At 43.2% G+C, this 15,330-nt stretch overlaps 1 protein-coding gene across 2 annotated transcripts in view; it reads right to left on the reverse strand.

The window, feature by feature from the left end:
- Nucleotides 1-15,330, reverse strand: part of LOC147014787 (apolipoprotein(a)-like) — a 48,337-nt gene that overhangs the window by 8,238 nt on the left and 24,769 nt on the right. For both annotated transcript variants that reach the window (XM_085853051.1, XM_085853052.1), the window contains exons 9-13: nucleotides 11,818-11,969; nucleotides 11,570-11,690; nucleotides 4,619-4,737; nucleotides 4,056-4,227; nucleotides 3,234-3,388 (exon numbers count right to left, since the gene is read on the reverse strand). In XM_085853051.1, coding sequence (XP_085709177.1) covers nucleotides 3,234-3,388; nucleotides 4,056-4,227; nucleotides 4,619-4,737; nucleotides 11,570-11,690; nucleotides 11,818-11,969 — 719 coding nt within the window. The remainder of the gene's footprint in view (nucleotides 1-3,233; nucleotides 3,389-4,055; nucleotides 4,228-4,618; nucleotides 4,738-11,569; nucleotides 11,691-11,817; nucleotides 11,970-15,330) is intronic.

The raw sequence follows: 15,330 nt of genomic DNA on the forward strand, positions 1-15,330 counted from the left end.
AGCATGGGGGGTTAATTTGTGGAAATCCTAGGTTCCTGGGATAATTTATTAGGTGAGAGCTAATTGGTTATTCACTCAAATTAGGGGTGAAATATGTGATTGGGTTTTTATATATATATATATATATATATATATATATATATATATATATATATATATATATATATATATATATATATATATATATATATATATATATATATATATATATATATATATATATATATATGATGGTTCTGTGAAACTGTCACTCCCCAGGGCAATGGCACGCAACATATAGTGGTTTCCAAGATAGTGATTTCATTATTATTCGTTTTAGATGGCCCTTCCCTTTTGTGGAATAGGTTTTTGGGTCAGTATGCATTATGTGGGATTAGGCAGGTTCCCCCCCCCCCTTCTTTTCTCCTCTGAACTCTGCACACGAGTCTCCTTCACACATGCATGCACACCAAAGACCATTGCAAATAGTAGTCATTCGAATCCGTGCGCCAAAACCATTCAAATCGTGTGCCATAACACAACGGGAATTTCACTATGACCTTCACCATACTCAAACCCCAACGCTACAACATTTCAGACACCATCAAGAATCCATTATAATCACCACACCATTGAACCACAATCCAAGCTCGCCTACATTCACCATTTCTGCCTCAACTACTCCACCGGTCATAAGTTTTAGAACACCCCCATTTTTCCAGTTTTTACTGAAATTTAAACAGTTGAATGTTTCAATATACTCTGAAATGAAAGCATCGAAAAAAATAAACAAATGCAGGTAAAAAAAGAAATCATGGAATCGTTTTGTTGAACAAAATTTAATCTAAATTGTTGACTCATCAAAGTAGCCACCATTTGCAGATATAATAGCCAAACATATTAGTGGCATTCTTTCTGCAATGGAAATCAAATATTGTTCGGAAAGTTCTTCCCAACACTGTTGCAGAAGTTTCCACAAATGTGTTGTACTTGTAGGTTGCTTTGCTTTCACCCTTCTGTCCAGTTCATCCCAAACCAGCTCGATAGGGTTTAAGTCTGGAGACTGTGCTGGCCATTCTTTGATTTGAAGCCTACCGTCTTGTTCTTTTCTTCTAAAGTAGTTCTGACATAGCCTGGAGGTATGTTTTGGGTCGTTATCTTGCTGTAGAATGAACCCCTGACCAACCAGGCATAGACCAGAGTGTATTGCATGTCGCTGCAAAATGCTGTGGTAGCCCTTTTGGTTCAGGGTCCCAGTCACTCTGTGCAAGTCTCCGACTCTGGATCCAGAAAAAGAGCCCCAGATCATCATGCTTCCTCCTCTGTGTTTGACAGTTGGTGTCACACACTGAGGAACCATCCTTTCGCCTCCTCGACGGTGTACAAAAACCCTGCGTGATGAACTGAAGATTTCAAATTTTGATTCATCAGTCCATAAAACCTTCCCGTTTTCAGTAGTCCACTGGTGATGCTTCATGGCCCAGGCAAGCCTCTTTTTCTTATTTTGCCATCTTCGCAATGGCTTTCTTACTGCCACTTGACCTGTCAAACCTGCAGCACAACGTCTTCTCTTCAAAGTTGAAACTGAGACTTCCTGACTTCGACCAGTGTTAAGCTGTGCTTGAAGCTGCTGTCCTCTGAGCCACCTATCACACAAGATGTTGACTCTCAGAAACTTGTCTTCTGATTGTGTTGTGGCTTTGGGTCTGCCAGACCTCTTCCTGTCAGAGTTTCCTCCAGTTTCCAAGTGCCTTTTGATGGTGTAGGAAAATGAAGTCTTCCTTTGTTAATTGTCCTTTTCTCACCATTATGATAGCAATACACTACTTCCTGCAGTGCAATATTGTCCAAATAATGCTTCAGAGGGTGTTGCAACACAGTCTGTTCCAACACTTCTTTTATACAGACAGAGGGTTTGTAACTAATCAGCAAAAGTTGGGACACCTGAAGGAATTGTTTGCATCAACTTTCAAGGCTTAATTTACTTCCATTGCTGCAGAACAGCTGCAGTTGTTAACCCATTACTTGTTCTCTGAAAAGGGCCTTTTTATCAACAACAAGGGAAATTTACATTATTTGTCAGTTTTTTGCTGACCTAAACTTTTTTTTTTAAACCTCTGGTAGTTTACTGCTTGCTTTTGTACCATTTCAGGTTATTCACTGGACTTGAACGGCTTACATTTCAGTAAAAACTGAAAAATGGGGGTGTTCCAAAACTTTTGACCGGTAAAGTGCAACGAACAACCGCAACCCACAACCACCATCATGAACTAACACACCATAGACGCACTACTATGCTACCACTACAAACACCTCAACCACAGTCTCTGCTGATGACCGCCACTCCATTTTGGGACCGACAGGGAACGGGGGAGCGTCGTACGCCATTTCCGATGCTCTGCTCTGGTCTGGATGTTCAGACATCTCACTTGGAACGCAAGTGTTCACAAGACTCCATTCGACATCGGGTTGGAAGCCCTGATGCTCCGCTCAGTTGCGGCCCCCATTTAGTGTGCGGCACCCCCATTTATCGCCGGCACATTGAACAAATTGTAAATTCTGCACCTTCAGTTGAACATAAGGCCTGTCCAACTGGTTCATAGAAAAGCTCAAGCTCAAAACATTCCCCGGGCGACCCAGGTTGGAATTATTAGGGCCGTTAAAAGGATAATTGAGGTTTAGTTTCTTTGAAAACCACGTCCCAAAATCCAGCAACACTTGTGCCCTATACATTGTGAGAAATCATCTGGAATCAATTCCAAAATACTCACTGATGTTGATACTACTATTCTGACGTCTTATCTCCAGTATCTAAATTCTAAACTATAAGAGAGATGTTTGTCTGTCTGTCTGTCTCTCTTGGCACCATTTTTCTCACAGATGGGCAAACTGATCGTCGAACTTTCAGGGGTTCATCAGTGAGTTCTGGGGAGTGTTTTAGGAAGAAAAAAAAGTGTTGAAAATATTGAAAAAAAAATTTTAAAGTTCGATTTTTTTTTATTTATTCTTCTTCTTTGAATAGCTTAATCGTGCCTCAACCTTTGTAGCTATGTGAAGGGCAATATTAAATGATCCCTGACCCCTTCCTTGGTGGGTGTAGGGAAGTGTTTTAGGCCCCACAAAAAAAATCTCTTCAAAATGCCAACAGGATTAACAGGACAACAGGACAGCACCGGGCAATGCCAGGTACTCCTGCTAGTATTAAATACGACGATCTCAGTATAACCAAGTGGCTTCTTGTATGCAGGACTCACCCCAGCCATGAACAAGATGATGCATGCGCTTCTTTTCTTGTTTTTCCCGGCAGGCAGGAATCTCGCATTTTTCCCACTTGTCGCCTGTGTCTGTAGTGTAACACCACACATTTCCAACCCCACCAGGGTTTCTGCAGTAGTTGGATATGAGGTTTCTATATGAGTGAGACACAGAGAAAGGATGCACCTAAAGTGAGTATATTATTTTCCCCATTTCAAATTCAGCTCCGCACCCTCCTGTCATCTTCGGCCTTATTCCAGCTTGAATACGCTGAACACGTTCATCGACTAACTCCCTCGCTGCCATTATTTCTAAGTGTAAGAAGATTGTGCACACCTTCTCTGCTTTTGTCCCCACTTTATTCTGCATGTATAATTACCTAGATTTTGTGTCCATACATTAATAGTGTTCCTCCAGTTTTTGAAAATGTCGACTCGAGGCATCATATGTCATTCTCCACACCGAAACACAATCTATGCTACTTTTGCTAACCATGCTCTTCATTTCATCCTGCATCTACCTGTTCCTCACCACTCTTATGTTACCATGCAGGATGTCATTTCTCTTTTTAATGGACCTCACTATCTGTATGAGAATATAATTATTTTGCAAAGGTAAAGCACAATGTGTAGCTTGGCATTAGCTTTTCCTTTACTCAAAGTTTACTTTTTGCTGGGACTTGGGGGGGGGAGGGGAGGGAGGAGGTGGAGTGGAGTAATGTTATTCTGTTAATATAGTCTCCTGGTGACCACATTTTATTGGAGTGAAACAAATTCCACCACTGCTAAGTACCAACGCTTTCAGCATGGTTGAGTACGCACTTGCAGGGAAAGTTCTCCGGTGTTCGGCCGAATTCATGTTGAGCTTGCTTTGACCAAGGCTTGCAGTTTTTGCCTGTACTGGTCACGGAAACTTGACCATGGTAAGTGGAACCGTCCCCACGGACACAGTCATAGGTGAAGGTGCTTGGGTCTGGAGCAGCTGGTTCATAGGCTGCAAAATTGGAAACAATTGCAAAGTATGAAAATTGAGGAGGTTGTAGTGGGGTTGGGGGGGGGGAGGCGTTGGTGAGGATATCAGCAGAAAAGTATGCTTTTGGGAAGAGGAAGGGGCATTTGAAAAAAAAAAATCTTTACAAAAGAAAGTTTTAAAAGCAGTAGATTTGATAACTATAAAAAAATTAAAATTTTCTTCCACCCTATCCTTCTGGGATTTGGTATTCGTTGCATCTTGTGTCACACAGTAACACAAGATGACACCAATAGGTTATTCTTGAATTAAACTTTTAAAACCTGAGTTTCCAACACACCTTGACCAAGCTAAACCAACAAGAAAGAAATTTCAATTGTTGACATTTTAGGTCACTAGGTTAGGTAGGACTCACTGCAGCGCGGTATCGGACAGTACTCCCAGCGCTGGTCACGGTTGGTTGTGTAACACCATGGCTTTGCCTCCCCATCTGGGTTGCGGCAAAAGTTCTCAGTAAGGCCACTCTCTGGAAACCTGGGGTATGAGAGTGACTCGGATAGTAATGCACTTGTTATAGAAAACGTATAAATAAGTATTATATGATGTACATGTTGTATTCAATGTGTGTGCCATCCCTCGGATGGACGTTAAACGGGCGTCCCCTCTGCCAGAATTAGTTGGTGGACGTTAAAAATCCCACGGTGTCCTTTGTGAAGAGGAGGCGAGCTATCGCCGGCACCATGAACAAATTAAAAATTCCTACTATAACCAGCGGCACAGCCGTGCCCTCAGCCAATGTTGCTACCCCACAGCCCGTGCTGCGTATGAATGAAGAGGAAGAATGCACATGTTGTGCAACAAATTTATACCTTGATGACTCACCTTCCATGCATCACAATACTGAAGGCGTTATCTTTTCAGTAAATTATTCTAATATTGCATGTAATTTTTTTTCAGGGAAGTGATTTTTACTCGCTGTGCTCATTCGTGAAAGTACTGTCATACATTCAAGTCATTGCATTTTGAACCGATTTTTACTTGAAAAGTTATCCTTCAACCAATGTCCAAGACTGAATCTTAAAATGCTGGCTGGGACAATCCCCCCCCCCCCCGGCACTTGGTGTCCTGTGACTTTGAAGGAGAGTAGACTTTGAAACCATGATTTGAGATTCTCCTGGTGTGTTCCAGACCACGTGTGTAAGACTGAGTTGTTGTGCAGTCCATACTTTGTTTCCTTGCAACACTGGCAGGCTACGCTAGATTAGACATTGTGGTGCTTTGGTGGAAATAAAAGGATGAACAGGGTCCTTAAGTGCAGGTCCCAAGAAAGGTCCATGGGTTTATTTGCGGCATCTAATTCTTCAGGATGTCTTTAATCATAAAGAGCAATTGATCATTCATTTACCGAGTGTGCAGCCTGTGGCTGCTGATTGCGTCATTGCTGAGAGTATGGCCTTCTGTAGCTGAGCGCAGGAATTTGGAATTTGTTCATCGTGCCAGCGACAACTCACCTACTCTTCACAAAGAACACTGTGAGATCTTTAACACCCACAAAATAATGCTGGCAGACAGGAGGCCAAGTTTAACGTACATCTGAGGGATGGCACACACATTGGTGAATCACCTTGTCTGCGAGACACCAGCATGACAGCTTTATAACTAGGCCGAGGCTCAAACTTAAGCGAGACGGCTCAAAGACGAGAGTGCATATCTCGAGGCAATCCTGCCAGCCCAGAGCAATTTATAAGTTCGCAGAATGTGTTTGGAGTCGTGTGGTAGCTGTGCCAGTGTCAAGCATATATTAAACAAGTCATTTGCTGATTTTGAAAAAAAAACATGATTGTTATGTTTTGAAAGTAAGCTGTTATTTATTTGTCAGCATATCACTTTAAAATAAGTCAAAAACAAATAAATAAAGTTGTTAGTAATTAATTTAATGTTTTTATTCTTTATGACCAACAAATACAACCCATCGCTTCGCTGACTGGGACAATAAAGGGGGAGAGAGGGGGGAGGGAGAGAGAGAGAGAGGAGGAGGAGGAGGAGGAGGAGGAGGAGGAGGAGGAGGAGGAGGAGGAGGAGGAGAAGAAGAAGGAAAAAAAAAATGACAGATGAGGGGTGGAGGTGGGGTTAGCAAAGAGAATGATATGTGACGCTTAATGACTGAACACGAAAAGAAAAAGAAAAAAACGTGTCAGAACAGCTATACACACAACAACACAACAGAGTTTGTAAAGTAATCCGCTGGCACTTCTGCAAAAACTTTGATATTCCAGTTCCATAAAACTTGTGGGAAAATGAACCAAAAGTAATCACTGAAAATATTGAAGTACCGCTCACATACGACCTATGATCCCATCGGGCATGCACATCGAAAACAAAGCATTGTGACCAGATATCATAATTGGGTACAAAAAAATAGATAAGAAGGCATTGTGAAATGAGGTGTTTAATATCAGTGATTTTGGACTAATGATGCAGAAATCAAGAAAATACCAAGACCTCAAGCATGAAGTGAAAAGACCCTGGAAGCTGAAGAATGCCAAAGATGTATCTGTGATGACTAAGAACCTCACAGAGATATTATAAATCAATCCTGGGAATATCACTACAAACGAACTACAGTTGGAAGCCGTCCTGGGTTCAGTTATGATCCTGAAGAGAGCCCTCGGCACAAAACTTTGAAAACAGAAAACTTCACAGCTTGGTCCGTGAATCATGACCCCTAACCAAAATGAAGGTGGATACTTTGAGCCCACCCTGGGAGGACTCCATTCCACATTCTGAAACCCACATATGTAGATACCAATCAACGACGCACACACACACACACACACACGCACACGCACACGCACACGCACACGCACACGCACACGCACACGCACACGCACACGCACACGCACACGCACACGCACACACACACACTGCTCTCACAGGCTCAATGAATGACATTACTGCCAATAAACTGGGATATTTGCTTTCACGATTTGGAGATCAGCCAGCTCACAAGAGATCAAGATGTTATGATGAAATTAAGATGTTCTACATAGTATGGTTTTTTACGGACTTTGGATGCTGATGATATCAAACTCTGAGGAAGCCTTTTAATATGTTGGGTAGGGCCCCAGGACACCTCTGCTCATTGGTACCACTTTCATCTTTCCTGCCCCATGTTCTTTCATCAGATTTTAAGAGGATGGTATGTGGGGATGTTTTCTTCCTTTTATTTCCAGATATTCATGGGCAAGCAGTGTCAATGATGGTAATTATTTTATGGGTTTCACCCTGAAGACTTGTGGATACATATAGGTAGTCAAGTTTTGTTTGCTTCCATTGTCCTGTCAGTCCACAAATGAAGTGCCAAAGGACCTGCACCTTGATATGTTTTTTTTAATGATGCACTCCTCCAGGCAGATCTTGACCACAAGATGAATTGGCCAATGCGCTTCCCTCCCTGTGTACTTACATACATGTATACATACATGCATGCACTGTTTTTTCAATACAAAGTCTAGGCTCGTTGAAGAGTGAGAACACAGGATGGATCTGGACACAACATGAGAAAGGGGAGGGGGAAATGCCAACAGCAGGGTTGACGGAGAAAATAGAAGGAGATTGACAAACAAGGGATGCAGGTAATGATGAGGGGTAGGGGAGAACATAAGGGGTGGACAAGATGGATGCAGAAGCAAAATTTGGGAGGCAGGGAGTCTTGAAGACTTGGAGGGAAGAATAAGATTGAAAGCAATGTGGAAGTTGGTTCCACAGGCAGGACCGCGTGTGTCCTGGATATACCTGGGGGGAGTGGGGACAGAGCATGGAGGGGGCACAGGGTGCAAGACCAGGAAGGAGGCAGAAGACAAAGGAAACCACTGACCTGGGGGCAATTGTAAAGTAATAAGCTCATCGACTTGGCTTCATCGTGAGAGATTCCATTAATCTTGAAGGTCTTGGTTTACATGGTGTCAAGCTGAGCAAGATGTGAGGCAGGGGAGCCAGCCCAAAAGGTTGAGTAGTATTCCATCAAGCTGTGGTGAAAACCTTGCAGGTGGATAGGAGTTCAGATATGCCAAGGAAGGGCTTTGCACGATGGACGATGCCATGGACGATGCCGGGTCAGCGACTGGCTTGTTTTCTCAAGAAACGTCATGGCTGAGAGTGAAACCCAAGAGTTTGAGAGCGTTGTTGACAGTGTGTGTGTGTGTGTGTGTGTGTGTGTGTGTGTGTGTGTGTGTGTGTGTGTGTGTGTGTGTGTGTGTGTGTGTGTGTGTGTGTGTGTGTGTGTGTGTGTGTGTTCAGGGTGAAGAGAAGGGATGGGGATTGGCTCTGTCTCTGTTGTGTTTTCGATGTCGATTCCCGAGACATGACCGAACAAATAATCGCTCTGTATTGTGTTGTTGGGTCGTGTCTTCAATTCCCGATTTCTCTTCCGTCTATGTTGTCTTGTGCCAATAAATTATTATATTCCTGAAGGCTGCATGCCTGTCAGTGGCTGCAATCTTTCCCACATGCCCACAATTTGGATTGTTGAGAACCCCCTCGAGGGATTAAATTGGTGTTAATTCTAGGATTCATAAATTATGCGGTTTAGACCTTGTTTGGAGGAAACCACATTCTCTGTTCGGATGCATTTTGTAATTAAATTAATTACGATCATCCTCAAAGTTTTCACTCCTTTGTCTGCAGTTCTTGCACAGTTGTGGTTCAAGCAGTTAACATGGGGGCTTTAATTGTGAGAATACATTTTGTTACGGATCCGGTCTCGGAGGGGTGGGGGGGGGGGCGAGATGGAGATGGGTTGGAATATTTATTTCCTAGTGTTTGTTAGAATGAGAGTGTTGTAATTGCTGTATTTAAAGAGATAGTGTCAAGCAAAGTGTTTCGGAAGCTCTCCTCTTTCTTGTCTGAGTGTTCATGTCTAAAGCCCATCTTCCCCACCCCCCCTCCCCCTCTTTACATTTTACAATGTTTCCTGTTGATGTGTAAATTTCCATTCGATCACTTACACAAATCCCGCCGCCCAAAACATACCACAACTGTGTGAAAAGTCACTATGTGCCTGGGACGTGACAATGTTGGGAGATCCATCATGCCCAAGGACCATGGACGGTCAGGTCACATCAGGTGTGGGAGAATGTGCCGGAGCAGCTCGTCGGTGCGTCCACTTTCTTCCGGTACGCCAGGGGCCTCCGTCTGGCTATCCCCCAGGCAGATGCCTGGCCCATCCCCATCTCCTTGAGATGCTGATCAACCTGCTGCAACCACGAGGCACGTGGTCGGTGCGTGATCGGAAAGTCCTCGGTGCTCCCCGCCAATCAGTGTGGACCTGAGAGTCTCCGTCTGTCTGTCTGTCTGTCTGTCTGTCTGTCTCCATCACGCTTTCTCCTAAGCAGTTGGGCAGAAATTCACCAAACTTGGTAGTTATGAACATCACATTCATATGGTAAGAATGTGCAGGAGCAGAATCATTGGGGGGGGGGGGGGGTCAACTGGTCAAATTCCAAAAAATGCAATCACAGACACATTTTAAACATTTTGAAATAATACTTTGTATATGCAATCAACATTGGGGGACGCATGAATATTTTACGATTGCTTTGGATTTAATCCCCGGTTCATACCCCAGGAATTTGGGACTTACGAGTCACAGGGGTCAAAACAGGAAAACAAAATTTTAACTCAGTTTAAATTTGGGTAAATCCTGGAGGAACTTTATGCCATCTCAACTTTACTTTACGTGGGGATTTGTGATGGCACTCCTTCGACTTCGCTCTCGTTTTCGTGTTCATTTGATCGTTTGTTTTGCCAAATAAGCTGCCATGTTTCTCCTCTTCTTGCCTGCCCCCATTTTCTTTTGTTAATAAATCCTAATTTTGATGAACATTGTGAGGACATCAGGAAACGGGCTCCATAGCATTCAGATAATTGGCAACTTAACCTGTTAGTTGGGCTGTTGGGTCCGCAGGGTAAAAGCAAACCTCCAGCAGATTTGCTCAGTCATCTTGTCAGGTGGATTCGCCACAGTCATGTGGTTTGAAACACCATCCATCCATCCATTGGGACCATGCTCTGTGCAGAGCGTTGGTGCTGCCTAAGTAGTCTCCTCGGCAATTGGGCACAATCCTGGACAGGTCGCCACTCCGACACAGGATACCAGAAAGCTGGCACTCATTTTCTCGACCTCGGAAGGATGACAGGCAGAGTTAACCCCACCTGGTATTAATTCAACAACCGAGTGGGATTTTAACTCAGGATCCTCGGATCCCAAGCCACCACTCTAACCATTAAGCTAACACCAGGGATTTTTTATAATATTTTTTGTATACCTTGTCAAGGCTCGTATGAGAGGTAACGCACAGCGCACAGCAAGGAGGGCATGAGACAAGAGGGGCGGGATTGGGAAGGACAAAACAGTGGGGAACAGAGACATCAAGAGATCTGTGGAAGGGAGAGGGATGGGGTGGGGAACATGGGGAATAGAAGATGGACATTACAGGGATTTTCAGGAAGGAAAGCAGGGAATTTGAAGGAGGTGGGCTTGGGTGGATTAGCAGGGGTAGTAAAGATTGAGGATTTGGATGGGGGATGATAAGAGGTGGTGGTGAACAGTTGTTTTGAAGGTCTGGAGGGAAGAATGGGATTGAATAGAGTGAGGGAGTTTATTCCAAAGGCGGGGTAAAAGAGGAATGAAAGAGTGAAGGTGAGCAGTGATTCGTGATTTTGGTAGTTTTACCAGAAGGGGGTTGTTGGCAGACCTTGAGCGTCCTGCGGAAATATGGTGGGGACAAATCGAAGAGAGAGCGGGGGGGGGTGAGGCTGGAGAGGAGATGGTAGAAGACAGAAAGACCATCGACCTGCCTGCGGTGAGAGAGTGAGAGGCCCAAAGACTCGGCCTCATCGCGGGAGATGCCAATGTACCGAAATGCCTTAGTTTCCAGAGCGTGAAGCCGAGAAAGGTGGGAGGCAGGAGCACCAGCCCAGGTGGGAGAGCAGTACTCCATCAGGCTGTGGACGAAAGCTTTGTAAGTGGTCAGGAGTTCAGGTGGGCTGAGGAAGGACTTTGCACGACGGAGGAATCCCATTCAGCGACTGGCTTTGGAGGCCAATAAAATTGCATTTAAACACCAATCTGTGACATTAACCCAGGCGGACACAGAGACCTCTCATCCCCTACCTGCCTGGCCGTGCATCGGTCTTGAAGACCCGTGACCACTGACAATAACAATATTAGTATTATTAAAATATTAGAAAGTTGCATATCATGCTTAAATCAATGAACCATCACCACAATGAATGATATGTAATGTCTTCGTAATGACAGTGACTGGTCATGTGAGGTATGTGTTGTGAAAGAGAGTAGTGTTACCTTTCGACCGTTCGGTCGTGTTTATGAGGATGCTGAGAGTCCCATCGCTGACACGCCCTCCCTGAGGTTGTATGAGAAACGTCTCCACGGTAATCTTCCCCAATACAGGAAAAGCAATTTTCTGCAAGACAAACCATAACTCGATGTCCTGAAATCATTGGTTTGTCTTTTCATAACATCGTTAACTTACATGTACACCTTTGTCACCATAGAATACATTATGCTTATTAATATTTATGGTAGCATACCTGAATCAAGTTTGTTGGCAGGTCTCTCAGGTTGATTGTTCTTCTCACAAGCTGGAACCGCACAGGTATCCCAGACCTTCCTGTGGTCAGTCGTGTAACACCAAACCGTGTCGGCTCCTCCAGGGTTCCGGCAGTAGTTGGATTCTAGGTCACTGAGAACATGCAGTACATGCTATTTAACCCAGTAGTAGTCAGGGAAGGAATTCGGATTTTTGCCAGGATACCGGTACACAATGGGTACTCAGAGTCTGGGTCTCTTTTTAAAAGTTACCATATGATCTTTAATTTCCCCCAGCAATAGTATACGGTCACTCAGCTTACCACCACTTTGAAGGACCATGCATTCATTGATGCCCAGTCGTAGTCCTGGTGTAATTCATTGATGATGATTGATTATATAATTAATTAATCCATTGATGCCCAGTAGTAGTCCATAACCCCACCTGGTGTAATGCCCTGTCCATGGATCACCAGTGACAGTTTATAGACAGTCCGAGTTTCACAAAATCAGACACCTCCAGGCACTTTTTGAGTAAAAGTTGGCAAGTATGTTATTCTAAAGGTTTTGGGTGCGCTGAATCCACTTCTGCTGTTTATCAAGCTGAATCTCTAAAGCTGACCTTCCCAGCAGGCCAAATCCAAGATGGCTGGCACGGGTTTTAAAAAGTGGCACGTTTTCATGAACAGTTTCAATTATAAGACACTGTGATGGTTTTAGTTTGGTATGTAAGGCATATGATCACTATTTGAATCAAAAATAATATGTATTTTACATTCTTCTTCTTTAGGTGTAAATAAAACATTGTAAAAAAGTGAAAATCCATTATGGCCACTGCCAATTTTCTGTAATCCACATCTTTACCTTTGCAAACTTTTTTGCGAAGGTTATGTTTTGATCGTTGTGTATTTTTTATTTATTCGTGAATATGTGTTTGTTTGTTTGTTCGTTTGTTATTCGCATAATTCCAAAAGTGTTGAACTGAATCGCAGCAAATTTGGTGGGATGATTGGTTATTATCCGAGGACCATTTGATTAGATTGTTGGAGCGATCGGGTTAAAGGTCAAGGTCATGAAAAGGTCAAAATCATCTTTTTACCATAGCGCAGTCAATTTGTATCCAATTTGCATGCAACTAATGCCAAAATGTTCAGAATTCAATGCCCCATCTTGTGATATGTGACATGACACAATGACGTAATAACCCTTATTAGCGGTTGGGAGTCAAAGGTCAGGGGGGTTCACGACATTGCAAAATGTGCGGTTTTAGTCATAACACGGTCAATTCTTATCCGATTTGCATGAAACCAACACCAAAATGTTGACTGTTCTGTTCCCCACACTCTAATACCAATTACAAAATTAAGAGTACAAAGGTCAAGGTCGAGGTCATGAAAAGGTCAAAATCGTCATTTTGCCATTGTGCGGTCGATTTTTATCCAATTTGCATGCAACCAATGCCAAAATGTTGTGAATTAAATGCCCAATCTTGTGATATACGATATGACACAATGACGTCATTACCTTTGTTTGCGGTTTGGGTCAAAGCTCAGGGGGGTCAACGACCTTTATTATCATAACGTGGTCAATTCTTCGACAATTTGCATGCAAGTAGATTCAAAATGTTTAGAATTCAATTCCCTATCCTGTGATGTGTAATATTTGACAATGACTTTATTCTTCCATGTTTCGTGTTTTGTCAAATGATGTACGTAGTTAGTTCAGACGAACTCTTATACGTCCTTTTCAGGCTAATATGTCCCTTCGGTTACCAGTTTGGGCATTGTACTTTTGCAGGATTAATTTTTGTATGAACCGTGCATTGTTAGTTTCTCAGTTGTTCTCAAATAATACAAAACAATTAACTGTTTTAATTGTACAATGAATGTTTGTTTGTTCACAATAAATAACATATTTAGAAAAACAGAAACTCGTGTGTGCTAAATGCCCCTAAAATGCCAGAAAATAATTTCTTATAATGTGACCAGTTGTCATCAGATTGACTTGACACCGACACCCAAAAAGGTCAGGGAGTTCATACAGAAATTGTACAATGTACGTGAATCAGTGTCAAACAGCAGGAAATTTAATGTTTTTAAGCCATCATAACACATATGAGATGGCAGATGTGGTATGGGATTAAATACCCTCACAATCAACGGTTTCTGGGGGGGGGGGGCGAAATGTAGCGTTGGCGAAGGTATGCGCTCTACTGAGTGCCCGTTCTAGTTGGTTCTTGGGACCATAAAATTGACAATTGAAAAACTTGACTAAATGTCTGTAGGCTTACTACATATTCCTGACAACGTTTTAAAAACAAAATCAGACCGTCTCATGGTTGGTTTGAATTGCTAACTGAAAGTAATCATCAAATATGCAGTTCCTTGATCATTGCTGAAGGTGTCATCGGTGGCTCTGCATGTGCATGCTGCTGCACAACGCGGTCGAGATTTCTTGCACTCGTGCACCTTGCAGTGAAATTTCAAGCCAAGATTCTGGGATTGGTGATCGGGACATCTGGATGGGTACCAGTGATGTGCAGTCTATTCTCCGTTCCATGGTCTCAGGAGGAGGAAGTTTGGAGTACTGCTTGTGTGCATGTCGACACACTGCTGTTTGATTATGTGCCCTTTTGGTGTGGAAGGACAGGGGATCGCTCGTGGGTGGGAGGCTTTCTGGTGTATGTGACTTAACAAACATGACGGAGCGTGCCTTGTTCACCGTGTTGATATTTGGAACATTATAGACTTTACAGATGAAGAGTTCTGCATTCTGGGCTGCGGCGTAATCAAGTTCACCTTGGTGGATACCTTCGAGCAGGTGATAGTGTTCCTGGAAGACTCTCCAGCAGGACTTTTTTGCCATGTCTGGATATATATGAAGTGGTGTCACGGACCAATGACAACATGGAAGGCCGGCAATGTTTCCAAATTCCACTACGTTTTCATCGAAATGAATTCACTCCACAATTCAATTCCTCGTCGTGTGTATGGACGTACTTTCTCTTCCTAGCTGTCCCTGCTTAAAGCCAAACTTTGGAACTGCCAATCTTGTGGAAATGTGCCAGGTGCAGTACGAGGACATTGGTATCCCGTGCAACTATCACTATGCATGTGGCTTAACTCTCTACACTGTGGAGGATGATTCTCATGTCAGTCTTGCGGCGGGCTTCCAGTTTATTTGTGTCGACCTCTGGATCAGATGAGTCCACTTTCTCTTTATCGACAAAACCTCAAACAGCTATGACGATCTTGTTGTTTGGAGCCTGCTATGAGAGGACTCCAACTAAAATCTGCTGTCGGTGAGAGTAGGTGAGACATCACCGGCATGGTGAACAAATTATAGGTATTTTGTGTAGTTCAGTAACAAAAAATTTAAATTTAACCCATTTCAAATTCAGGCTGTAACACAACAAAATGTGAAAAAGTCAAGGGGGTGTGAATACTTTCTGAAGGCACTGTCCATGATCCTCACCAAAAATTAAGCGTTTCTGTCCTTGGCCAGTCACCTTGTAC

The sequence above is a fragment of the Eptatretus burgeri genome, chromosome 13, assembly GCF_056783735.1.
Source record: "Eptatretus burgeri isolate ZD-2024b chromosome 13, Ebu_testis_v1, whole genome shotgun sequence".
Lineage (NCBI taxonomy): Eukaryota > Metazoa > Chordata > Myxini > Myxiniformes > Myxinidae > Eptatretus > Eptatretus burgeri.